General features: G+C 54.7%; 1 protein-coding gene across 1 annotated transcript in view; it reads right to left on the bottom strand.

Moving 5' to 3' along the window:
* The window catches only part of COL15A1 (collagen type XV alpha 1 chain), a 106472-nt gene that overhangs the window by 14658 nt on the left and 65638 nt on the right, over window positions 1-26176 (bottom strand). The window contains 15 exon segments of the mRNA XM_062207891.1: window positions 318-363; window positions 3250-3291; window positions 3422-3490; window positions 4822-4881; window positions 4980-5033; window positions 7473-7508; window positions 7592-7660; window positions 9894-9956; window positions 11974-12009; window positions 13996-14061; window positions 16577-16660; window positions 16770-16805; window positions 17560-17628; window positions 17786-17926; window positions 18276-18311. Of these exon segments, the coding sequence (XP_062063875.1) occupies window positions 318-363; window positions 3250-3291; window positions 3422-3490; window positions 4822-4881; window positions 4980-5033; window positions 7473-7508; window positions 7592-7660; window positions 9894-9956; window positions 11974-12009; window positions 13996-14061; window positions 16577-16660; window positions 16770-16805; window positions 17560-17628; window positions 17786-17926; window positions 18276-18311 (907 nt within the window).

Genomic DNA, 26176 nt, shown 5'->3' on the forward strand with positions numbered 1-26176 from the left:
AAGAACAGCTTAGGGGTCATGGAATTCATGTCTCAGTGCAGTGCATGTGGTAATACTAAGCAGGGGGTCAGTGACAGTTTTCTGAACAAACGGAGGTCTTCCTGCTACCAGAAGGCCAGCCAACACAAGTAGCATAGACAGATGTGTGACCACACCACAGGGGCCAAGCCCACAGCCTGGCTCAGTTGCCACCCCTGCCAGCACCCCCTGGACACCCATTCTGCACCAGCACAGGGCACAGAAAAGCCAGCTCCTTCAGAGGCCCTGGAGCCAGGACAGGATCCGGAGAAACACAGAGCAAAGGAAGGAGTGCATACCGTGGAAGGTGATGAGTTCTGGGTCGCCAGAATGAGTGGTGCCAACCTGCAGAGAGAAAGGCCACGTCACACACTGCCAACCCCGCCCTGGCATTTGCAGGTGGCCATTGTCCACGGGTGCGGGGAGTGGAAGAGGCGATGACCTGGAACCAGGCAGCCATCTCTTTGACTCTGGAGCCCCATAAACCCTAAGCTCCAAGCGGGAGGCTCAGCATGTAGCCGGGCTGGGGCAGACAGAACTGAGACCCACTGGCCCCAAACCCAGCAAAGAGGAAGTCCAAAGCTTTAAGGCAACAGAGGATGGCGGAGATGGCCTGGGGGAAGAGGAGCACTCTTGGCCTCCTGTCTTATCAGCGATGATTGGTTTATGCAACCCAGCTAGTGATGTGCACAGGCCTGAGGCCAGGCCAGCCATCAGCTTAGCTCTTGTGTGGAATCAAAAGCGAGCTTCAGGAATGGGAGCAGATGGTAATTATTAAGTGGGGGATTAAGTCATTACATTGCAGGAGGGGGGCTATTCTGAGCTCCCCACTAAGCGCCCAGGTCCTGGAGTCAGTCCAGACTGTTCTAGAAACTCTCCCTTCCCAGAGGCCTGCCGTTCCTTATGTATCAAGATGGAGGCACCTGCAACCTTGTTTTTAATAATCCGCCTTCACCTTTTTCCCCGTAGATTCGTGGCATCAGGCTACGGCTGGTGCCAGGCTCCTTCTATGCCTACGGGGCGAGGGTCACAAGTTGCTCAGAGGTCACCAAAAGAAGACTGGGGGCTGGGGGGCTGTGAGGGAATCTTCCAGGCAAAACGTCTCGAAGGTAAGGACGAAGGTTGCAGCGCCAGGCTGCTGTCTTGCAGCTACGCTGATAAAGTTGCTCCAGCCCAGGCGTGAGCTGCGAAGCAGGCAAGAGCTGGAAGGGGCTGGCATGCGAAGGGACCGTGACAGGCTGCTGCGGGTGAGCAGCATTTCTGCTTGGAAACAGCCACGTTGAGAGCTGGTGCCCCAGCTCCCACAGGGTCCAACGGGGCAACTTGAAATAAAAGTCATCAAAGGGGCTCTGTTACCCTTGGGGCTAACTCCATGACCCCCCCAAAGGCCATGGTGCCACGAAGGGACCCAGCACAGGACCTGGTAACTGCAGTGACATTTCTCTGTAGCTTCCGCAGACTAACATGAATGGGCCACACGTGGGAAGCACCTGGCACTCACTCACTGTGGGCCCCAGAGCCGGCCGTAGCCCCTGTGAGCTGTCAACTCTCCTCTACAGGATGGAGGTGGCACACGGAGATCTCCCAGGAGGGTCCCTCCACGTGGGTATTTTGTGTCTGTCTTCAGGTCATCAGTACAAACATATACCAGATGCTGTTGCCCTCGCGTAGAGCTGGGAGCCAGCAGGCCCCTTTGTCACCTTCCACAGGCAGGTCCTGTCCTCTGCCTCCAAGGCCCTGGGCTGCAGATTTGGATGCCTCAAAGCTTCGACGCGACAGACGTGTAGGGAAACACTCAGCCGAACTGCATCACTCGCAAGCCTCATCACCACCCCCGACAGACACCAACTATGAACCATTTCAAGGACTGTTCCTAAATGGTGATCAGCAAGCTCCCGAGAGCACAGGCCACGCCTGGCTAGTTCACTCCTGTATCCCCAGGGCTTGGCAGAGGACTTGGCACTCCCAGAGTGCTCAATAAATATTTGTTGAATGAATGAGCATGAGATCACACGCAGTCTTGTGACTCACGCCTGGGCACACACAGGAGAGGTCTGCCCTCCCTGGCTTCCCCCTCGGAAATGAAGATCTCTTCATGAATAGGGTGATAACCTAAGGCATAAGGCTGCCGACTGGCGAGGGGAGCAGGAGAGTGAGCCCGCAGAATTGGCGTCTGCACCTGCTGTCCAGAGGGCAGGACACCCAAGCTCCAGGCCCAGAGACACCCTGTCCCACAACCTGGGACAAGCCAGTGAGCTTCTCATCGTGAAGTGGGAGAGGAGACCCCAGCCCCACTATGTTGTGTGCTGTGTGGTGGTGCAATCACGGGGAAAGGCCAGCACACAGTCAGGTACAGGGTTTAGCCCAAAAGCACCACGCAAAGACTTCAGGGCACCATTGCTTCCTGTTTCGCACCTGTATTTTTAAGAGCTCTGTTTTCCCCAGTTCTATACTGCTCCAAGCAGGATGCTAGTGTATCACAATAACAAATGACACCCTCTTTAATGGACTGTATTAAAAGAAGCATCCTGCCACTGTGTGCCTCCTTTCAGTGCACAGGGACCGGCATTGTAAGGCAGTGGGTGACGCAATTGCCTTCGATGTCGGCATCCCACTGGGCACTGGCTCTAGTCCTGACTGCTCCCTGCTAATGCACCTAGAAAAGCAGTGCAGGATGGCCCAAGTTCTTGGTGCCCTGCCCCCATGTGGGAGACCCTGATGAATTTCCAGGCTCCTGGCTTTGGCCTGGCCCAGCCCTGTCCATTGTGGCCATTTGAGGAGTGAACCACTGAATGGAAGATCTCTCTCTTTCTCTGTGTCTCCTCTGCCTTTCTCTTTCTTTCAAATAAATAAATCTTAAAGAAAAAAGATATCCAGTGTATAGCCATGTGTCACCTAAGGACAGGATGAATTCTGAGAAATACACCCTTAGGCAATTTGGTTGTGCAAGCAGCATAGCATGATGTTGTGTAAGTGATCCTTACACAACCCAAGACAGCCACGATGCCATTAGGTGACAGAACCCCGTGGGACCATGTCATAACGCAGACATGGCCGACCAAACCATCATCATGTACTGTATGGCTGTACTGTGTGGCCACCACTCGATCTAGAAGCTTCCAGTCATTTGATGGTCCATGGGTAGGTGATAGAAGACAGAGGCTGATCTGTATCTCTGGGTTGCTACCCATGCAAAGCCTGCTCTTAGGGCAGGGACAGTGTGTGACTTACCGGCGTTTTGCAGTGTGGCCGGACAGGTATCGGGAAAACAGCCTGCGGGATGTGAAACGAGAAGGGGGAAGCCATCAGGACACCTGACTCCAGCTCAGGCTGGTCTGGTGCCTGGTCTACGATCTTCCCCGCTCCATACCCGCCAGCCTCCCTCTCCCCACTCCCAGCTTACTCCTTTGATGTTAACCACAGCTCCAGGTGGCCCCGGGGGACCCGGAGGGCCAGGTAAGCCAGGTGGGCCCTGTAGAGAGAGAAGCGAAGCTGCTGCTGAGTTCAGGTTGTTGTGAGGAGGCAGCTCAGCACACTCCCCACCTCCCAGCGTAGGGACCCCGGCAAGGAAAGGAGGTTCCTCGGACCCCACCACCTTTTCCCTGGCCACAGAGCGCTTCTACACCCGTGACCTCCTGGGGCCCTCCTAGCAGATGGTGGCAGAGCAGCTGCAACTGCCAAGTTAACATCCATGTTCATGGATGCCCAGAAAGGGGAGGCAACCTGCTCAAGACCACACAGCAGCTCTCAGCAGAACCGAGACTAGAACCCAGGTCTGACTCAGGAGCAATGCTTGGTGTGTAGCCAGCCTCTCTACCAGCATGTCCCCAGTGTGGAGGCAGGGAAGGGGGTGGGGTGGGGTCCCTCGCAGGACACGGGGGTGGCAGGGTGCCTCATAAATGCAAAAGTCAGCACGGACCCCACAGTAGACTGCAGAGTCCATCCTAAGCCAGGTCAGCCCGACCTCACCCCAGCAATGATTCCTCCTCCGAGCCTGGAGGCTGGGCTCACGGCAGCAGAGCTGAGGCTCCAGTGGGCAGGCACAAGGAGTTTGCCCAGGTACAGACTGAACTGATTGCCGTCGCCGAAGCCACCGGCCTGTCTCCCAGCTCCATGGGCTTGAGGCATGTATGTCAGACCCCCGGTGTCTCAGTCAAACAGTAAACTGTGTTCCTGGCCTTACAGAGCGGAGCCAGGGTGGCACAGGCAGAAGCAGACACAGATTATGTTTGCATCCCGACTTGGTGTTTCTCTCCTGCGTGACCTCCTAGTTAAGGGAGGGGGGGGGGGGCTTCACTTCTCTAGGCCCCAGTTTTCTCTTACATTAAATAAGGACCCTGCAGAGTATCTGCTGGGACAGTTATCACCAAGACTACATGAGTCCCTCTCCACACAGGGTCTGGGACATAGTAGGTGCTCAGTGAATGCTGGCTTCCTTCTCGTAGACCCTGCTCCCTCCTAGGTCCTGAAGCCGCAGCAGCATTTTCCACCTCCTGGGGCTCTACGTCAGCAGTTGCTCTGCCTTTGATCTCACTCACAGGCGCTCCAGAGCCCCCGTGAAGCGAGCGGCCCTGGGACTGTGGGGAGGAGGGAGAAGGGGCGTCACCCTAGAGGCAGAAGACCTGGGATTTAGAAGACATTCTCCTGAACATGCCCAGACCCCCATCTCCCACTGTTCCTCTGGGGTCTGCATGGGGAAGCTGTGGCCCCCCCGAGGTCCTGCAGGTGGACGGCAGCTGTCTCTCACTCATTCCGCCCCCCGGGCTCCGTGCTCATAGTTGGGGGGAGTAGCTGTGGACTCACCGGCATCATGAGCCCTCGATCTCCTTTGGCGCCCTTGAGGCCATTCAGTCCTGGGCGACCCTGAAACCCACAGGAGACGCCTGGGTCAGCCCCCTGCCCACGGGCCAGCCCGGCCCACGCATCCCCACCCAGGCAGGCTGAGGATCACGGATACCTACAGGTCGTCCGGGGAGGCCAAACTCTCCTTTGTGTCCTGGGGGTCCTTTGGGACCCTAGAGTCCAAACAAACACCAGATTAGAACACGGTAGAAACTCAAGGTCCAGGGGAATGGGGGCGCCCATCTGCTCTTGTGGGTGATGGCAAAGAGGAACCATGGGTGGGAGGAAGGAGGAACAATTCCAGAACGTCCACCCGCCAGGCCCCTTGGCTCCTGGCCTCTCCTGCTCAGCCAGAAGCACCTGCTCAACCCCACAGCCCACCCCACTCTCCCGCAGGTCTACATCCGGGACTCTACACACAACCCCCACAGTCAGGGCTAACTGGGGAGCAAGAGGTCAGTCGTTCAAGGACTCAGCAGCACCCAGGTGACCGCTGCTGGGCCAGCTCAGAATGTGACCTTGGGCCCTGGCCTCGTGTCCGGAGCTCACCTTCCCGTCTGAGGCAGCCCTGCCTCCTGGCCCCTGCCCGCTCTGCCCAGTAACCTGCTCCCAGATCTGGCTCCTTCCTGTCCCATGCACCAGTCTTGGCTGGGCACCCCGACCTTCAGCTGAGGCCCCAGGGCAGGGCATCCGTTGCAGTGCTGGCTCCCAGGGCCCACATGCCTCTGAAGCCACTGCCCTGGGCAACCGGGCCGGGAACCTCACGCTGCTGGGATGCAGCCTACGTGGCCTACAGCACCACCGATACTGTGCTGCGCCCTGGAATCTGCTCCACCCTGGGGCTGTAACTTCTTCCTCTTAGAGCTGAGTCCACCCTGTCTCCCAGAGGAACGGCCAGTTTATGCCTGGGGCCCTTCCCTGTCCTTGTTCCTGCTACCATTAGGCCCTGAAAGATGGCAAATAAAGACCGAGCTGAAACGGAGCCTGTATGTAAAGCTCCCATCCCTATGACTCTTACAGGCAAGGCGACGCAAGGACGTGAGGCATTTGCAGGGCACAGGCCACTTGGCCACTTGGCTGGCATGTTCTGCTATGAGTCTTCCCAAGTTTCGGTGTGCCCGGGAGCTGCTTGGGTCTTAGTAAAAGGGAGACCCAGTCTGTGTGGGCTGGGGCCTGGGGTTCTGCATTTCTACCCTGCTCCCGGGTGATGTGGAGGATGTCATGTGTCCCCAGTTGGAGTAGCAAGATCCTAGTGCGTTTGCAAGGGAGCTGTGACCTGCGCTCACCACTGGGGCCACGGTAGCCTACATGGCACCTTCCTGCAGATTGCAGGGTGGCCCCTCACTGCCTGAGCCTGGCAAGCTGTGCACAAGCCGGCACAAGCTGGCCACCATCACTACCTGTTCATGTTTGCCGTGGTATTGCAGGCTAGTGAGTAGTGGGTTATGAATGAGACTCTCGTGGTCTGCCTTAGCCCTCAGCTAGGTGCACAGCAACCAAAGGCATCAAAAACACTTTAAAAGTTGCATCTCAGAGCCGACAGGTCATTCAGCAGGGACACGTCTCTGTGAGAGAAAAGCGTGACCCTTTCTCCCCAGCCTGAGGTCCAAATTCTGCCAAACCAGCCTCATGGGCAGTTCTGGAGCCCTAAATGTGTCAAAGGAATTGAGGGCAGTGCATCCATGGAGTATGGCAGAAGGGTCCAATGTAGGGTCTGGCTGGCTGGCCCCAAGTCCCCACTCTGCCACTTAGGTTCTGTGATAGCAGAGAGGTTACACAAACTCTGTCAGCCATGGTCTCGCCTATCAGGCAGGGATTCTGAGGCTTGTGAAGACGGGATAAGGTGACCCGCATGGAGGGTCAGTGCAGGATCTGCCCACGGCGGATGCATTACACCTGAACTTGCCTTGTTCCCAGGGGAGGCGTCATGACAGGGACCTACAGCAGCATCTACTACTCAGACAATGCCCTCAACACACGGACGGGAAGATGGGAGTGCGGGGACACACGAGGGCTCGCTCAAGGTCTCACAGCAAAGGACAGGGAGATCCGGGACAGAACCCAAAAGGGCCCCGGGGAGATCTGGGGTTCCTCTGAGGGCTTCCCTGGGCAACTGGCGGTCCTTAGCAGGGATGCCCTGCAGCGTACCTGGGAGCGCTCACCACAAACCAGACTCTTCTCTTTCCTGGACACGCAGCGACGCTGTGTGCCTGGCCAGCGGAATGTACTAGAAGTGCTGCTCATTATTTCCCACCATCTTCTCCCCCTCCCAAGCTCAGCCTGCCAGCCAGAAGACACCGGAGTGACCCTGAGCCCACAGCAAGGCAGAGTCCCAGGAGGAACACACCCTGGGTCCTTGTGTCACCATCACCCTGCGGAGAGGAGATGCCCCACTGGGAGCCACACAGTGGGCTTTGCAAGCGCGAGGACTAAGCCGCCATTGGGTCCCACCGCTGAGATTTGTACCCAATTGCTGTGACCCTGCCCTTAATACAGCATATTTCATCACCTCCTTCGTGTTCCCGCTACTAGGACAACCAAATCTAAGTGAACAGGGTGTGAGAGATGCTTCTAAACCCAGGGCAGAACCCGCCCAGATCGCTCTGCCTTACCATGGGTCCTGGGGCCCCGTGCACTCCAGGCTCCCCCTGAAACAGGAAGATGCACACTTGTCACTCGGAGGCAGAAACCAGAGCAGACAGCCGCCTTCAGGATCTGGATGTGGAATTACCTTCTCTCCACGTAGCTTTTCCAGATCCACGTCCCCGGTCAGGATGGTACCCGGCTCTCCCTTCTCACCCTGCAATTCAGAGCACCTTTTGATGATGTCGCGCCTCCTCCCACCTCATCCAGAGGGTCCCCAGACCCCTCAGCATTGCCACTGCGATTTCTCGCCTTCATCCTGTCTCCGTGCCCACTCCCTAGACTACTGTTCTCTGTGCTCCTCCCGCCCTGCACTGTCACAGCTTCTGTCCCAGGGCCCAGGCCATGGCCTTCCACGCCCCCCTAGGGCTCCCACAGGTGACCAACCTGCATCCTCACCTCACCCCTCCAGGACCAGCCCCACCCAGCCCTCCCCCCCCCCCAACTCTAGCCAGTTCCAGCTCCCAAACTATTTGATGGCTTGCTTTCCTAACAACCTGACTTGAGATCTGTTCCCACCAAGAATCTGTATTCTTGTTAAAACACGGAAAGTGGAAACGCTCAGAGGCCTTGTGTCTGCCAACTCCAGGCTCCTGTGCAAACAGTTCAGGTGACCAGGCAAAGAGAACTGAGAAGCTGGGCAAGAGCAGATGGGTAGACTGGGGGCAGGGACACCGGATCCTGGCCCTAATCCTGTCCTAAGCAGAGCCCTCTACTATCTGCGGAGGCTTCTGGGAAGACACGTGTCCCCAGGATAGGGCCATGGGAGAAACATACAGAACCCTGGGGCCTGGGCTCCAGGCTTCCACATTGGCCCCTGGGGAGCTGGGCCGGGCCACACAGATGCCTTCTTTCACGAGGGCGGGAAGCAGCCAGGGCAGCGGTACCAAAGCAAGCAGAGCAGCCTCTTCTCTGGGTCCCCTAAGCCCACATCCGGTAGTTGGGTCTTACCACTCCACTGGTGAGGCAAGGCAGTCCTGAGCGGGCCAGCGGCCAGGAGAAGCAAGCACACAAGCATTAGAGGCAGAGCGAGAGGAAGCATGTTCACTGCACCGGTCAGAGCCCAGCTGGCTGGCTCGGTGCCCATCCCAGTCATTCAAGGCGGCAGGGAGTTAGGAGCAGGGGTGGTACCTCCATCCCTCTAAATCCACCTGTGCTCACGGCACACTGGAGACAGGGCACTGGAGCGAGAGCTGCTCCTGCCTGCCCCCGCCTCCTCCCAAGCCAGCACTGGCCCAGCCCTGGCCCATCCCCATCGGTTCCTTCCTGGCAGAAGAAGTGGCCCAAGACATCATGGCCGTGAGGTGCTGAGACTTTGCACAGCATGCTGAGCCCTGCCTCAACCCAGAGTTGTGGTCCAGCAGACATGGGGGCCTCGCTGCCCTTCCGTGTGGCATGGTGGGGAAGGAAGGAGAGAATCCTAAGGCTCCTTCCTCCAGAGGGCACGCCCACCCTCCCTGACTCCCTCTGCAGCCCCGCCAGGTCTGCACAAGCCTCCCTTACAGCAGCGCATACACCCTGTTTGCCTATTTGTTCCTCGTGTCTTAGTTCCATAGCCCTAGTTCCCAGGACAGGAAACTGGCTGGCACCTCTTAGGGGATCCGTGGCTGAAAGATGGATGAGCAGGGAAATGGCTGGGTGAAGAAGTGACTCCCATCCAGTCTTTGCCACCTGTTTCCAGACATCACTCCCCTCCTTACCTTGAAAACACACCTGGGAAGTTAATTCTAAGAGCAAACACGGAAAGGCTTGCACACTGGAAGTTGTCGGGAGGTGCTGTGAATGCTGAATTTTTATTCCAAAAGATTTTGGTCCCAGACTGTCACCCAGCCGTAGAATGCTCTCACTTATACTCTCTAAAGATCTGCAATCCTGTTACTCATTAGTCACACACTCTGACTCAGCAAGCATTCTGAGTGTCTTGCGTACGAGGCCCCACACTGGCACTGGAGCTATGGCAAAGGCAGGGCACATTCTAACAGGAGTGGAGTGCCCAGAGAGTGGTTAGGCAAAGCACGGTGCACATGGCTCCAGCATTCAAGGAAGTGTGCCCTCCTCTTTCCAAACCACAGTGAAAATCGATTTCACTCCCTTTGATCATGGAGAAACCTTGAGATTATGAAAGATCCCAGCTGTAGAGTGACTGCTAATGGGACACACATTTTTTTGACACGATGAAGACATTCTAGAATCAGATGGTGGGGATGGTTGCACAACCTGGTGCATCTACCAGAGAAAGTCCCTAACTTGTACAATTCGAAGCGGGTGAATTTTGTGGTATGTGAGCTGTATCTCATAGAAGATACCTGTCCATAGTTTCTTTCGGCCAACTGGAAACATTTAGCAAATTCCAGAGCCTCATCCCACCCAGAAACCTGGGTCCCTCTTACCTGATCTCCTTTGAGTCCTGGAAATCCAGGCACGCCAGTGTCGCCTTTTGGTCCTCGAGGGCCCTGGAAGGAATTACAGTACGGTACTTTGTTGTTTGTCCAAACAAAGATGCATGAGCTGATTAGAAAATTGTTTCCTTTCAAAAAGTACGAGAATAAAACAAGCTATGTATTCCCCCAGGCAGGAGAAAGTGTGATTAGCTGTGTTATTCTCTTATCTCCAAGTGGGCCAGGAACTGTGGTCTGATAGATAACATAGAAGGAGCAAAGTGTTAGGAGGCCTTGGAGGCTTCCTGCATCTTTTTTTAAAAATGAGGTTTTTAAAAATTTGTTTTGTTTATTTGAAAGGCAGAGGGACAGGGATGCAGAGTTCCCGTCTATCTGCTGATGTCACTCTCCAAATGTCCACGACAAAGCCAGGTGCCAGAAACTCAACCCAGGCCTCCCATAGCGGTGGCAGGGGCTCAACTACTTGAGTCATCACCTGCTGCCTCCCAGGGTGCACCTGACCAGGAGGCTGGAACCAGGAGCAGGGTTGGCAGTGAAACCCAGGCAGTGTGAAACTGCCTAAGCAGTGCCGAGTGAGGCCCCTCTGCGACACATCTTTACACGTGTCTTCCTTGCAGCTGGTGAAACAGCCCTGTTACCTGGCCTCTGGTCACTGCAGGCTCCCCTAGTCCATCCTGCAGCCTCCCACCTTCCAATTCACCTTCCAGGACCCCCTCCCCATCTCTGGCTCCCTGCTTGCCTATGAGATGGGATCGTCACCGGATACTCCAACCCATCCCAGCAGACCCCTGCCCCTCACCTTCCACACCACTGGAGTCCATGCCTTCCCCAGCCCTCCCTGCTCCTGCCACTCCTGTGGGAGTGCCCAGCCACCCCTTGCCAGAGCCAGACACCACACCCCCAGCCAGAGTTGTCCCACCTCCAGCAGACCTGGAATGTCCGTGACAATGACTCACGCAGCCACAGATGTCTGCCCCTAAAAGGCATTTCAACACTTGATTGCTATCTAACTTTTCACAAGTCTTGGCTTGCCCTCTGGGGGAAAGGGTGAGTTACCGTTGCAACAGTGGCTTCCAAATCTCTGTTCTTGGTAGATTTTAGCTGTGAAACGCTTTGCTTTTTTTTTTTTTTTTTTTAAATACAGTCTTAAATGAAAACCCAGTGTTTCAAATACTCCAAATGGAGCCTCTGCTATCAGAGGTTGGTGGTCTGGGACCTGCCTGTTTGCCCCCCTGCTTACTGCCTGCAGGAGTTCGGGAGGGTCTTCACAACCACAGAACCACTCATCTGGACAGTGTGGTCTGAAACATGTCCAGGTCTGCAGCAGCCAAGCTGGGGCTGCATCAGAAGGCTGGCCTCTTCTGCTAACCAAGAAGTCACCCTGTGGCTGGCTCTCTCTCTCTCGTGGCAGAGAGACAGAGAGTGTAAGAGAGAAGCAGAACTTCCCTATCTCCTGGGTCACTCTCCAAATGTCCACCACAGCTGGGGCTGGGCTGGGGCAGAGTCAGGAACACAATCCACATCTCTCATTGAGTGGCAGAAACCTAATTACTTGAGCCAGCGCCTGCTGCCTCCCGGGGTCTGCATTAGCAGGAAGCTGGAGTCAGGAGCTGGGAGTCGAATTCAGAGACTCCAATGTGGGACATGGGTGTCTTAAATGCTAGACTAGGGGCCGGTGCTGTGGCGCAGTGGGTTAAAGCCCTGGCCTGAAGCACCGGCATCCTATATGGGCGCTGGTTCCAGTCCCGGTTGTTCCTCTTCCGATCCAGCTCTCTGCTATAGCCTGGGAAAGCAGTAGAAGATGGTCCAAGTCCTTGGGCCCCTGCACCCATATGGAAGACCCAGAAGAAGCTCCTGGCTTCGGATTGGCACAGCTCTGGCTGTTGAAGCCAATTGGGGAGTAAACCATCAGGTGGAAGACCTCTCTCTCTCTCACTGCCTCTCCTTTCTGTGTAACTCTGACTTTCAAATAAATAAATAAATCTTTAAAAAAAAAAAAAAAAAAACACAGTTCAAGTGGGGAAGAGACAGAATGAGCAGAGCCCAGGGCCCAGGAGCAGGTGGTACTTACTGGAAATCCCGGCAGCCCAGGCAGCCCGTCAGGCCCCTGTGACACAAAGACAGAGCAGCTGGGTCAGCAGCAGCATGGGCAGAGTCACAGGATCCCCGAGCCCCGGGGCCCACTCCCTCCCCGCACCTTCCTAAGGCCTGAGCCTGCTCCCGCGCAGCAGGGCTCCCTGTCCCCTTTTGCAGGGCAGGCTGAGGAGGGGAAGGAACCGAGCAGGGCCCAACCGAGCCATTCAGTTCCAAAGGCAAAGACTGCACCCAGCCTCCCAGAGCCCCCACGTCCTGGGCAAGAACCCCGGGTGGCCTCTCCTCTGAAAACTCACTGCCCATTTGAGATCCCTGGGGGTGGCGGGCATGGCGTCAGTACTCCAGCAAATATGCCCTGAGGGATGGGCTCGGGGGAGCTGGGTTATTGCAGGTGCACAAGGGTGCATGTCAGTGGGACTCAACTCCTTCCCTTCAGCTGGGGGTAAAATCTTAAGGGAACAGGCATACAGACAGCTTGTACTTCACTCCACTGGGGCCAGGATCTTCCTTCCTGATAACTCCAGACACCTGCAGCTGTTAAAGGTGTATGATCTTGGTATATGTATATGTATATGTATATGTATATGTACATATTTGTGTCTATCCATCTAGGTATCTACAGAACTAGGTAGCAATGAAATTCTCAGTGCACTGCACCTATAGCAAGGTAGAAAATCATAAGGGTGACAGCCAGGACTTGAGTCCTCCTAGGAAGGAGCTGCCAAGCTAGGGAACACTTCACCCAGCTCTGGAGATGCAGGGTCCCCCTACGGGCCTCGATTGACCGAGGGACAGCGACTGGGAAGGGTGTGGGGAAGAGGAGGAATGGGGGAGGCACAGGGCTGCAGGCAGACGGCTCGGGCCTCCTACAACACACATGCCCAGCCTTGGGGTTTAGGCTGTCTGTGTTTTGCTCAGTGTCAACCCCCCTAACACCTCCTACCTCCAGGAGTTTGGGGAAACCAAAGATGCTCTGGAAATGGACTTTTGTTTGCATGTTCGTTTAAGATTTGATTATTGAGGTGTCTTGTTCATTTCAGTAGAAATCAAGGGCAGGGAGCAGGACTGGGGGTGGGGGTGGGGAGACGGCCCAGAGACAGCCGTCCCTCTGCAGAAAGCTAAACGGGTGGCACGGCAGCCGCCCAGACATCCGCAGCATGGGGGCGGGCCTGGCATCTCCCCCGGATGTGGATGGTTGGGATTTGGGTCAACCTCATGGGCATGTGCAGAGGTGGTAGCCCCGGCAGGCATCTGGGTTGCCCAGCTGTGGAAGTGGGGCCTCTCCATGTGCAAAGCGGTTTCGCACGCCTCACCTCCTACAAGCTGTGCGCAGACTGGAGTGACACCAACCGAGCAGAGAACCAGAGGCTAAGAATGGGTGTGGTGCTGACAGGGCTGGGCGCCCCAGGCCTTCTGAGACCAGAGCTCCTCCTCCCTGCTCCGCACCACCGGCAGGGGCCAGGAGACGCAGGGGACTTAGTGCACAGGCTGAGGGGGAGGCTGCCTTCCTCTCAGGCCCAGGTGTGCGTGGTCCAGCTCTGTGGACTCGCAGAAACCCTGTGACTTTGTCTGTTGGTCTCCTGATCCCTAAAATGGGGCTGGAATGACCGAGGCCGGCTCCACACCGCCTTGCGCTCTGGCTTCCCCGGGGAGCACGACGCTAGGTGTCGCTCAGCTCTCCCTGTTTTGGGAAAATGAGGTCACGTGACTAACAGCCAGCCAAAAGCATTGCATTGACACCTGCTTGCTACTGAGCCTGCTCTGGTTTCCAGTCCACACAGTTCTGGTGCTTGGGGCAGGACCCTTCCACCACATAGGACAAAACTCCCTTTGTGACCACGTGACTGGGACAGCAACTCCGCGCATGTGCAAGGTTCTCTTCCCGGCCCCCTCGGATCTAGTCGAGCTGAGTGCTTCAGGAGCAACAAGGAACTCAAACCAGCCTGGCTTAGCCTCTGCAGGGTTGGGAACCCCATCCCGGGCGGCTGTGGATACACACCGGAGGCCCCATGAGCTCAGGAATGTCCGAGAAATTCACGGCTCCGTGGGTGATGTTGATCAAGGACTGAAAAGAGGGAAAGCAGACAATGAGGACAAAGGTGGCCTGCATTCCACCTTGCTTCTGGCAGGGCGGCCTTCACGGATGTCACCCCACACGGTGGCACACGGCGCACACCGATGACACCCCCAGGCCAGCCCTCCCACTTTTATGAGACAGCTCTGGGCTGCCTCAGCACTCCCCTCCCATAACTGATGTAAAAGTCACAAGATGTGCCTGTCTTCTCTCTTTGACAATCTTTCGACATAGATGTGTATATGCAAAAGCATGTACTCCTGCACAGCATGTGTGTGCAGGGAGCGTGTGCGCGTGTGTTCATGGGGGTGTCTGATAGAAATGGCAGTAGCCTGGATTATGCCTCTGCTTGCTTTTTTCGCTCCACCATATTGTGTGCAGATCTTGCCATGTGGAATTTGGGAGGCTGGGTATTTTTAGTTTTAACCGACTGCCAAAGAGCCTTCCCGACGGGCCGTACAATTTACACTTCCACCAGGAGTGCCTGAGACTCCCTGTCTGCCGACACGCTGACCCACACTTTACTTGCTGTAATTATACCTTTGCCCCCTGCTAACGTTATTTAGCCTTTCCCCGGGTATTCGGGCCTTCTTGTCCTGTGCTGTCTGCCAGCACTGTGCGACTTCTCTCAGAAGAGCCAGGGTTTTTCACAAATGTGACAGCTAAGGTTAAGTGGCCAGCGAGCCGGGCCTCGCCCACAGTCTGGCCTCCTCTCCCCACCCCAGCCCACCCCCAACTCCAGCTGGCTCCCTGTGCCGGGCCACTCACAGTGCTGCCAACTGCGGCCTTGGCCCAGGTGTTCCTGCCACCCCAATCCTGGAAGTTCCAGCCTCCGTGCTAAGCAGGTGTGAGGCCAGGGCCATCTGGATATTTATAACATCATTTGCAAGCCATACTAAATTATCAACTTAAAAATTAGCCTGCTGGGGCTGGTGTTGTGGCATAGTGGGTAAAGCCACAGCCTGTGACACCTGCATCCCATATGGGTGCCGGTTCAAGTCCTGGCTGCTCCGCTTCTGATCCAGCTCCCTGCTAACACTCCTGGGAAAGCAGTGGAAGATGGCCCAAGTGCTTGGGCCCCTGCATCCACGTGGGAGACCCAGAAGTTGTTTCCGGCCCAGCTCCTGGCTGTTGCAGCCATCTGGGGAGTGAATCAGAGCATGGAAGAGCGATCTCTCTCTCTCTAATTCTGACTTTCAAATAAATAAATACTTTCTTTTTTAATGAGCCTGTTACAGATTTATTGATTTCGGATCCCACCTACAATTGCTTTGGCAGGGCCAGCCAGACCAAATGTGTTCATAGGCCTTATCTGGCCCACAGGCTGGACATTTCCCACCCCTGCGTCATTCTCAGTTTTCTAGTCCCTGTTCAAAGACACTTCCTCCAGAAAGTCCCCCTTGATTTCTCAAATCCGGAACTGTCTTTCCTCCCCTATTCTCCCACTCATGATCGTTTACAAGGAAGAGCTATGGTTACAGTTCTGCTGCAGCAATTCTGGCCACACGGGGGCTCCTGGAAGGCGGGAATTGTGTCTCGCTCATCTTGATACCCACATGGCCTGGCATGGACCTGGCGCAGAGTCTGTGCCCGTGAGTATTTATGTCCGGATGCTCAAAGAGAACGAAGGGACATCGACACTCCATCAGTGAGCGGTCACTGAGCCTGCACGTCAGCCAGGCAGCGGGCAGACAGCAGCAAAGCCGGGCCCCGACAGCCATTTCAGCAACAAACAACACCCCGTTCGTGGTTTCCCTGTAGATGGAGCTGGGGACCCCACTCGGACAGAGCTCTCTCCACAGTGGGTGGAGGGTAGGAGGCTGACTACTTTTAGTTTTAACAGAGCTGTCCCAAGAATCCAGTCAATGACATTCCCTCCCACAGGAAAGTGGCTCCTGAGTGTGACCCTGGCTGCTCGCCGCCCCTTGACTCCCTCCCTGGAAGGTGGCAGGTCCTTCCTGGAGGGCAGCTTGGGGACGCTTACCTGGGCACGCTCAGCCCACCCCAGCCCTCCTCTCCCTTGGGGCTGCCCACGCACCCAGTGACAGGTATGCGAGTCTGATTCTCAGGTCTCCTTAGCGAGAACACTGTGCTCCTGCTGGGCACAGGCTGTCATGGTGACCTTGACCTTGACCCTCCAGCACCCCCCCCCCTTCACCTGTGACCTTGTTTCCCAACTTGGCCAGAGCCCGCCAGGGGAAGATGGGCACTGCTTACTCGGGGCTTCCTCAAGACCCCCTTCTCATGCTCCTAGGCTGCATTTCTGCAGTGACCCTAAATGCTGCCAAGCAGAGGAGAGGGTTCTGGAAGTTTCCTGTGCGAGAACAGTGGCACCCGAGTAGGGACAGACAGGTGTGGCTGCTGGCACGTGGAGGCCCCGACACCAGAGACCGCCCCTATGGCCCCCACAGCTAGCGGCCCCAAAGCCCTGAGGTTGTGCACAACCTCTTGTCCCCTTGAGCAAAGCTGGGAAACACGTGGCCAGCTCTGACCGCATGACACTCACAGCAGACAGGACCTCGACGCGCCCAGGGGGCCCCCTAGGCCCAGGGGGCCCCACGGTGCTGGTTCCATCCTTGCCCCTGTCACCCTGGTTACAGCAGAGAGAAGAAAAAAAAAATGAAGCTCACTGCGCACGGCTCATGCCCCTGGCACCAGCCTGGAGTTCCCGCCACCCTGCCCGGCAGCTGGGGCCTCACCTTGGGTCCCTGGTCTCCCTTTTCTCCTTTGGGACCCTGGAAAAGCAAACAAGCAGATCTGTCAGTGTGTTCCGGGTTTCTTCCATCCATTTTGCCCACCCTGCTCCTACCCAATTGTCTCTCCCTGGGCTCTCACAATGATTTTGTCCAAGACAATGGAGCAGGGGAGTAGGGGAACAGTTCCCTTCCAGAGCCAGGAGTGAGGGACGTCCCACAGATAGCGAGAGGCAGAGGCCCCCTCCAAGCACCATGCCCACTCTTCCTGACCCTGTGCCCTTTGGGCGGGCGGCGGGGGTGGGGGGGCGCTGCTCCATCATTCATGGAGAGGCCGTGCTGCTCCCCTCCCCCGGATGGGAGTGCTCAGCTCTGGACCTAATTTGGCAAAGATAATGAGATCCCTGGCCTGGTCCTTATGAGAGCTGGTGTCACGGCAGAAAGGAGCCGACACCTTCCCCGGGCTGGATGCCCCGGGCAGGGGTCCCGGTCAGGAGCACGAGGCTGGGGAGAGGGGCAAAGAGGGAGTGGTGCGTGGGGCAGCTGAAGGGAGGCAGCAAAGCAGACAGGGGAGGGAAGGAGGAAGGGAGAGAGGGAGAGAGAGAAATTGACAAATGATGTCTTATGCAAAATTCTGGGTTGTTCCTCATTAAACGCAGCTAGGCTCCTCCCCCTTGCACAGCGGGGGCTGGGAGCACAGAGAAAGAGGCGGGGTCAGGGTGGCGCCCCGCACCCTGCTCACTCTAGCGTTAACAGCACCACATCCTCACAACACAGGCTTCCTAAGTCAACCTACACTGGAAGCCGTGGGGCCGAAGAGTCGGGGTTCACTCAGCAGCCTGATGCTTCCGGAGCCTTCGGTATCCTAGGGAAGGAGGGAGAAAGAATCTCAGGTCCAAGTCCAGGTGTGGTGCTGGCTGGGACCTCCAGGGGGAACGTGTCCCTCTGCTCAGCGTCCAGTTAGTTGGACTGTCCCGTGGCCCTTAGCATGTGTCATTACCCATAGAAAGGAGGAAAAGTACCTCGAATCCGGGTCCCATGGTACAGCCAGGGCCTGGGGGTCCGGGGGGTCCAGGAGGCCCTGGGGGTCCCATGACCCCAGGAGTGCCGACTTGTCCGTTTTTCCCAGGGGGTCCGGGTAAGCCTCTGTTGCCAGGGTCACCCTGTAAGGAAGAGGACAGGCTGATGCCCCAGCCCCAGGTCACTCGAGGTAGGCAGAGCGTGTGTTTCCCGAGTGAGGAAAGTCCTCCGTGAACCTAACGGGGTCGGCGAATTCTCCGATGGGCACCGCTTCATGGCACAGAAACAGCTGCTCACTAGTGGACACTGCACTTGGAGAGCAGCCAGGGCACTCACTGGAGTGCAGGTGCAGGGAGCAGGTGAGCCAAGGGAAGACATCACAAGGGCATTCACACACACACACACACACACCCCGCCCCACCGCCCGCAGCCCAACGGCCAATGACAGGAAACCCAAAGAAAGGGCAGGGAGAGGGGACGGTCTCTTTTTACCTTCTCGCCAGCTGAGCCAACAGGTCCTCTTGCTCCCTGATAGACAAAAACAAGGGCCAGTTGATGTGGGAGCGGACTGCAAAAAGTTCATGGAAAATGCAATTGAAAGGGAAGTTTATGGATTGGTCCCAAAAAATGGAAATCCACTCAGTGCTCTCAGAATGCACATTTCCTGTGAACTTTTTGAAGGGCCCTGGTATATCTCATTACAAACGTTACAGACAAGGCAGAGTCATGAGCAGTAAAATAACGGGATATTAATAACAGGGGACTCTCTCGGTCTGGGTGCTGGCTGGCGTCTGTGAGTTGAGCACATTACAGGAGGTGCTGAGAGAGTCGTGCTGAAAGCTTGGGCAATCCACTTCCCAATGATTAAGTCATCACTCCCTCAAGAATAAAGCAGAGGGGCAGGCGTCCTGGCACAGCGAGTTAAGCTGCTGTTTGGGACGCCTGCAGGCGCCCTATATAGGGTAGCCAGTTCAAGTCCCGGCTGCTCCACTTCCCATCCAGCTTCCTGCTAATGCAACAGGGAAAGCAGTGGAGGGTGGTCAAATCTTTGAGTCCCTGCCCCCCATGTGGGAGACCCCGAGGGAGTTTCTGACTTCTGGATTCAGCTTTAGCTAGCCCTGGCTCTTCTGGCCACTGGGGGCATGAGCTGGCAGACAGAAGGGTTCTCTTTCTTCCTCTCTCATTCTGCCTTTTAAATAAATAAATAAATAAAAATTTTTAAAGAAGTACAGCAGATGAGTAAATATTAACCCAGGAGAGACACAGAAGAATTCTCTTGTAGAGTTGCCTGTGCTGGGGCAGCCCCCTCCCTATCTCTCCCATGGCTGAGGTTAAGGGGGCTTCCCATGCCCCAAACCAAGGGAAGGGGCTTCAGGAACTTGGCATGTATGCCCTAGACTTTTGGAGATCATGGGCAATGATGACTGACTTTCTTCTGGAAAGATCTAAAGACCAAAAGCTGGCTGGAGTGGCCTGCAAGGGACCAAATGGGGAGCAGGTGCCATTAGAGGAAGCCGCATGTTCACCTGACCACACTGCAGTTTCCCGCAGGGGTAGGGGGTGGGGAGTGGGGGGGGGGTCCTACAGAAAGAATCAGCTGTGAGCGCTGAGCACAGGGGTGGCTGGAAGTGGTCAGCTACAGGCGATGCTGCCTACATCAGGGGCGCAGGTGCAGAAGCTCCGAGGAAACCACAAACCCACCTGCCAGAGAAGAAGCCATTGCCGGCCACAGGGGAGGACCTGACCAGACTTCAACATCCCAGTCGCCTAAGACTGCTCCCAGCCCCAACCCCCTTTTCCTTGAGCTATATCAAAACCACAGGAGGCACAGAATGGATAATTCTAAAATAGATGTGCTCAAAAATAAGATGAGAGTCATGTTGGACCTGAAATAAGAATGCTAAGGGGAAAACAGATGGGGAGCCGAAGACAGAAACCACACAGGGAAAAGTCTCCTGCAAAGCAGTGGTGGGAGCCAGGAGCCGGGCGTGGCCCCTGGGCCTCTGCCAGGGAGCGAGGCTGAGTCCACCACGGGCCAGCCCTGCCCGCCCTGCTCACCGCCCCTCACTCCCCTCTCCCCACCCCTGCAAGGGGCAATTACGAGTACTTTAATTTTAGAAAAACAATCAGAGCTGTGTATTGGGGCAGAGCCCCAGGTGACTAAGGAGCCCTAGGAGTCAAGGGCACCTCCCACCCCCACCCCCACCCCCACCGGCTGATGCATGGCCTATTCCTCCCTCCCCTTCCGGAAACCTGCAAGGCTCAGAAGTAGCTACCACCCACGTCCCCAGAAGTCTGTACAAACAGATTAAAGCAGGATCCCAATCTCTAAAGCAATCACAGGGCCCAAGAAACACCGAACACCGAGGGAAGGCAACGTAGGAAAGAGAGACAAGACAATCACAGCAGCACACGAGCGAACTTCAGAAAGTGTGTGGCAAAATAGAATTTAAAAACAGGGAAATTCAGAGATAGTTTAGTTGCAAAAAAAAAAAAAAAAAAAAAAAGAATTTGAAAGCCAGGCATCACAACATGCATTTTCTATCAATGTTCTAAGCAAATACAGTGAAGAAAACAAGTCAATCAGGACTTTTAAATGTATAATGAAGGCTCTCGGAGAGAAAAGGGAGGGCACGTTATCATGAAATGAGAACAATGCTTGTGAAAGACAACCAAGTAGAGATCTGGGACAGAAACATATATGGCTGTTGAAATAAAGGTCTCTACAGAGGGGCTGGATCACAGAGTGGATGCTACCTGAATAGAGAATTAATACGAGAAGATCAGACCACAGAATTCTCCCAGGAAGAAGGCCAATAGGATGAAGACAAAGTAGAGACGCGGGCGACAGAATCAGGAGTCCCAACATCTGCTTAACGGGCATGGCAGAAAGAAAGCAAACATGAAGAAGCAATAGCTGACATTCTATGAAAAACCAAACCACAGGAGCCTCCTCTTTCCCTCTTCAAAAGGTCATTAAATCAAAGAGCACATTTTAAAGAAAATGCACGTTTCGTTACTACTGGCAGGAAACTTTCAAAACATCACAAATAAAGAAAATAAATCCCAAAGGTTGCCAAATAGAAAAGTCAGATGACCTTCAACAGAGTCAGACTCAGAGTGAAATCTGACTTTGTGTTTAGCAACCCTGGGTGTTAGGAGAGAGTAGTGATTATTTGCAAATCACCAAGGGAAAATGACTTCGAAGCTGCAATTCTAAACTCCATCCAATGGGAGTAAAATAAAGACATTTTTATACAACCAAGGTCATCTGCAGACCTTCGCCGAAAGTATTACTAGAGGATGTACTCCAACAAGGACAAGAGGAAACACAGGAACAACATATCCTTAGCTGACTCTCACAATTAATAAATCAATTTAAAAAATATCTAACATGGGCTTGCATTGTTCCTCCACCCAGAAGCTCCAAGCCACTTCCACAATGTCACTGTGAGAGGCAGGGCCTTTCCCATGCCCCAGCTGCTCCCCCAGACATGACATTGTGACCTGTGAGCCAAGGTACAGTTGGACACCAGGGGGCTAATAATTTCACAGGTATCTTCTGGCTCTGACCTTCTGGGACTTGGGTTGAGATTGAGCCTAAAGGAAACTCTCAGTATAAAAGAGAAAGATGAGGTCACAGTATGCACCATAGGCAGCCCCCACACCACAACCTCCCCCTCTCTCCTTCCCAGATGGGAACACCATACTCTCTTCTCCATGGCTAAGATAAGTTCCTTTGGGAACTGGCTGTTCCCTCCTCTAGGTGAGGCTCACAGATCTGCCTCTGGGTGCTGTATAAAGATGAATGCCTCATGTCTGGGGGAGCAGCTGGGGCACGGGAGAGGCCCTGCCTCCTTACATCCACTTTGTTCCCCTATAGGGTGACCCTGCCTGGACCTTGGTGTAGAAATGGGGACACTGGAGATGAGGCGGGGTGGGTGGTGGACCTCCAGGAGGCGGCACCGGGCTCTTGTGGCAGGAAGAGCGATGCTGGGGGTAGCAATGAGTTTCTACACTCAAAATCCTCTTTAGGCACTCCTGAAGCTGCTTTGTGGATGTGTGGGTGCCTTCCTGGTCATGGATCCAGCAGGGACACCCTGGCTCTCCGGAGAGGTGGAAGGAGGAGTGTTTGGTGCAGGGGGTAGCTGCAGCTGGTCCCTGTGGCCTCCCTGCTGGGCAGCCTCCCCAGGGAGGAACACAACTGTCACCTTCCACCTGGAGCAAAAACTCAACACAAAGAATCGGACCCCATTTTCCTGCCTAACCCTGAGGCTACAGCTTCTGCACGTGCTCTTGGGTGTGACCAATCATGCTGTCATCTGCTGCTTGCAGCAATCTGTCCTTGATGAAGTGCCAGCCTCATGCAACTTTCCAATTACAGGTCAAACCACCACCAGGGGTATTGTGAAACAGACGCTAGGGAGTCTCCTCTCTGGAGACCTTATTACAGCTGTGTTATCAGTTGATCTTGTTAAAGAAAATTATTATTGTAAAGTGAAAAGCTATTGCTTCAATTTCCTTCCCCCAGTCCTTCAAATCAAGAGTGCTCCTAGGCCGGTGCCCAAGCTCACTTGGCTAATCCTCCGCCTGTGGCACCAGCACCCCAGGTTCTAGTCCCCGTTGGGGCACCAGATTCTGTCCCAGTTGCTCCTCTTCCAGTCCAGCTCTCTGCTGTGGCCCGGGAAGGCAGTGGAGGATGGCCCAAGTGCTTAGACCCTGCACCTGCATGGGAGGCCAGGAGGAAACACCTGGCTCCTGGCTTCAGATCGGCACAGCACTGGCCGTAGCGGCCATTTGGAGGGTGAACCAATGGAAAAAGGAAGACCTTTCTCTCTGTCTCTCTCTCTCACTGTCTAACTCTGCCTGTTGAAAAAAAAAAAAGAGTGCTCCTTGTAGTAACTTCAAAGGAATTTCTAGCAGCTCTTTTGGATTTACTTATCTGTGTCAGAAGCAGAGGGTTTTATCCAGCTTCTATGTGGTGGAAGGATAGTATTTGGATGCACCCCATGACTCACAGACATGCTGGCCACCAGCTTGGAACATGAACAGACTAGCTTAGGACAGCAGAGCCCATCTGATTGGAATGTATTTGGAGAGGTGGGATAACAAATGGGAGCTCCAATGAAGGGGCTCAGAAGAGATCCCATGAGCCCTAAATGGCGATAGTAGAGTTGTTCTTAGGGGTAGCTGTTCTTAGCTGTTCCTTAGGGGATTTTTGTGTGGTGTGGCTATGAAGTATCTTGGAATTTCCACTAGTAGAGCTGAAAGCATTGTTGTAAGTGACGATGAAATATGGAGATAACGGCTCTGCACAGAGAAGCGTTCTAATGAGGCAGAGTAGTGCCACATGTTGCAAAATCATGGTGTAGAATTCATTAGAAATTTTGGCTCCTCGTGGTGAATTGGATGTCCAAGGACATCACTAGACTTCAGCCTACAGGAACATCAAAGAACCTTCTAGATCATTTTTCTATTGTGGCATGTGGAACAGCACAATATGTTGCCTTGGGGATGCTTGTTGGTTTTGCTGGTGGTGTGTCTATAATGCTGATGACTCTAGTTTGTTATCCATTACAATCGACCATGACCTATTTGGTTTCTATGGAGACCCAACATCCAGATGTTGTCCCAAACATGGCTGCTGCTGAAGGAAGATACAAAATAAGAACTCAGGCGAATACTGTGATGCTTCATGTAAACACATCACTTCGTTCTAAGTCCTAAGCCCAAGACAGGAGCCCAGGCCAAGGCAGCTTGCAGCTCAGATTCCGGAACGTTCCCTAATCCTTGTTATACAAGATGTAGAAAGTTGTTCAGGGGCGGCTGGGATTGCTCAAAGAAATTGCAGGAGATGGTTTAACTGCCTCGCTCTTACACGTCACGCAGACACAGAAGCTGATTTTACAGAGCCATTCAGACAGCTCGGTGAGATCACTCAAACCCAGTTACAGGCAGTGCAACATTCTGCAGCAGAAATTCTGGGCACTGAAGAAACTTCCCACGCACAAACTCTTCCCAGCCCGGATGTCCCAGAACCTTCTGAGACTGCAAATAATGTAAATGACTTAGATTCTGAAAGCGCAACCTCCAGGACAACTGTGATTCCTCACTGTGAGCCGAAGACCTGGCTGGCAGGACCCACAGTGCACAGCGCAGGGGCCCCCTTGGCCAGCAGGGTCCCCCGTGCCCTTTCCAGAACATTCGGCAGCAGAAAAAGCAGGCTGTTCCCGCACCTGCTCCTTCTTAGGCCAAAGATCTGAGAGTCAGCTGCTCTTGTGAATATGGGGGAAAGGCAGGCTGATCTGCTCACCACATGAGGAAAGTCTGGCTGACAGGTGCACCCACCAGAGCCTGGAAGGCACTGCTCGGGCCGGGAGTGAGCCGCTCACCAGCGGGCGTGTGCGAGCCAAGGGAGGAGGATCGCGATGGAAAGCTCCTCCACTCCTGTTCTGTAACATCCCTGAGGCTGTTCATTTCCTTTAGCACATGTTGGTTATTTTACATCTCGATTATACTCCTTGGCTTACTTTTAAAAAAAAAATAAAAGGCAAACGCCGCAGGCAAGTTTTCCTTCCAGCTCGCAGAAGCAACTTCCCAAGTCCGTTCTAGAGTCTGCTTGTACTTGACCAGAAAGCCTCAGATACACACAATGCAGCGCACCACAGCTCAGCAGGTTTCAGGAAAGAGCAGACACACACACATGACTGGCCCCCAACGGCCACGCTGGGCGAGCCTGCCGCGGGGCGGGCCCATTCTCAGAGCACCGGGCTCTTTAAGTGCGAGGCAGCACGTGGGAGGGCTGTGTCGGCTGGGGAGCCGGTAAGAAAACAGGCAAGGCGGTGTAGGTCTGGGGTGTTTCCTGCGACGCTGAATTTCTTATGAAACAGTTGGTACATGTGCAATGAGTTCTGCAAAGCTTGGCAATTGTTTCCTTTTTTTTTTCTGAGAAGTGAGCTTTCCATGAAAACCAGGGTACTGTTTCCATGAAAATACTCACAACCGAGAGCTGGCCGCCCTGGAGATTCAGTTCAGTGATGATGGTGGTATCTAGGGAGTCAAGGGGTGCTCTAGAGACCCCGTCTTCCCATCTCGAGGGAGGGCACCCTCCCTGCTTGGAGCCCCACGAAGCTCCCCACCCCCCGACCCAGTCCCTCCTACAAGAGTCACCTTGTCTTCACTCTCCCCTTTGCTGCGCGTGGCTTATTCCACCAACAACGCTGCCCCTCTGACCCCCTGCCCCAGCATCAGCACCATAAGGCCTACAAAAGCGAAACAATGAAGGGATGAAGGCAGCCAGACCCTGAGAGAGGCAGGTTAGGACGTGTCTGCAGGAAGCTTCACTCACTTCTCAAGTGCTGACGGGGGCCTGCGCTAGGTGCTGAGGTTGCACACACAGCACCACGGGCTCCGTGGCAGGCCGGCTAACACCTTGAGAGTCACTGGCTAAGAAGGCTCTCGGGAGCATGAACACGGTGCTAACAGACAGGGAAGGGAGGAAGTGGGTTTTTTGCTCACAGAGTTGGGGGAGCTTCCCAGAGCTCTGTTACCTGCGGTCAATCACAATCCAAAACTATTAAATGGAGAATTCCAGAAATCATTCCTAAGTTTTAAATCGTGCATCTGTTCTGAGTAGAATAATAAAACCTCTCGCCACCCACTCCATCCCACCCAGGATGTGAGTCATCCTTTTGTCCAGCGTGTCCACACTGTATATGCTACCTGCCCAGTAGTCACACAGTAGCCAGCTCAGTTATCAGACTGACTGTTGTAGTATCACAGGGACTGTGTTCTAGGAGCCCTTCTTTCACTTAACAATTGCTCCAAAGTCCTACGGTAGGAATGCTGGCATTTATTATAGTATATTGATCTCTTTTATCATTAATTACTGTTGTGAATCACTTACTGTGCCTAACTTATGAACTGAACTTGATCATAGGTATATTTGTATAGGAAAGAACATGGCACCTATAGGGTTCAATGCTGTTGACAGTTTCAGGCATGCATGGGGTGGGGGCGGTCTCGGGATGCACCCCCCACAGGGAAGGAGGCATGACTGTATCTCAACTTGGCCTTGGAGGATGAGAAAAGGAAACGCACATCCCAGACAGACAGAAATCCACACATGAAGGCCCAGAGGCTGGTGCAGACGAGCCTACCTACAGAGCCCTGCCAGGACTGGCCAGGGGCCATGGGAGGGGGCGAGGCAGCTGTGCCACCCGAGGGGCTGGGGAGCTTGCACAGAGTTTGGGGTTTGCTCTGCAGGCAGTGGGGACAGGGCCATGACCGCTGAGAACCTACTATGGGGCAGTAGATAGGGTGGAGGGTGGATTGTGGGCACAGAGAATGGGCTCCTGCCGTGGGGTGCATCAGGGTGGAGAGAAAGGCAAGGG

The sequence above is a fragment of the Lepus europaeus genome, chromosome 12, assembly GCF_033115175.1.
Source record: "Lepus europaeus isolate LE1 chromosome 12, mLepTim1.pri, whole genome shotgun sequence".
Lineage (NCBI taxonomy): Eukaryota > Metazoa > Chordata > Mammalia > Lagomorpha > Leporidae > Lepus > Lepus europaeus.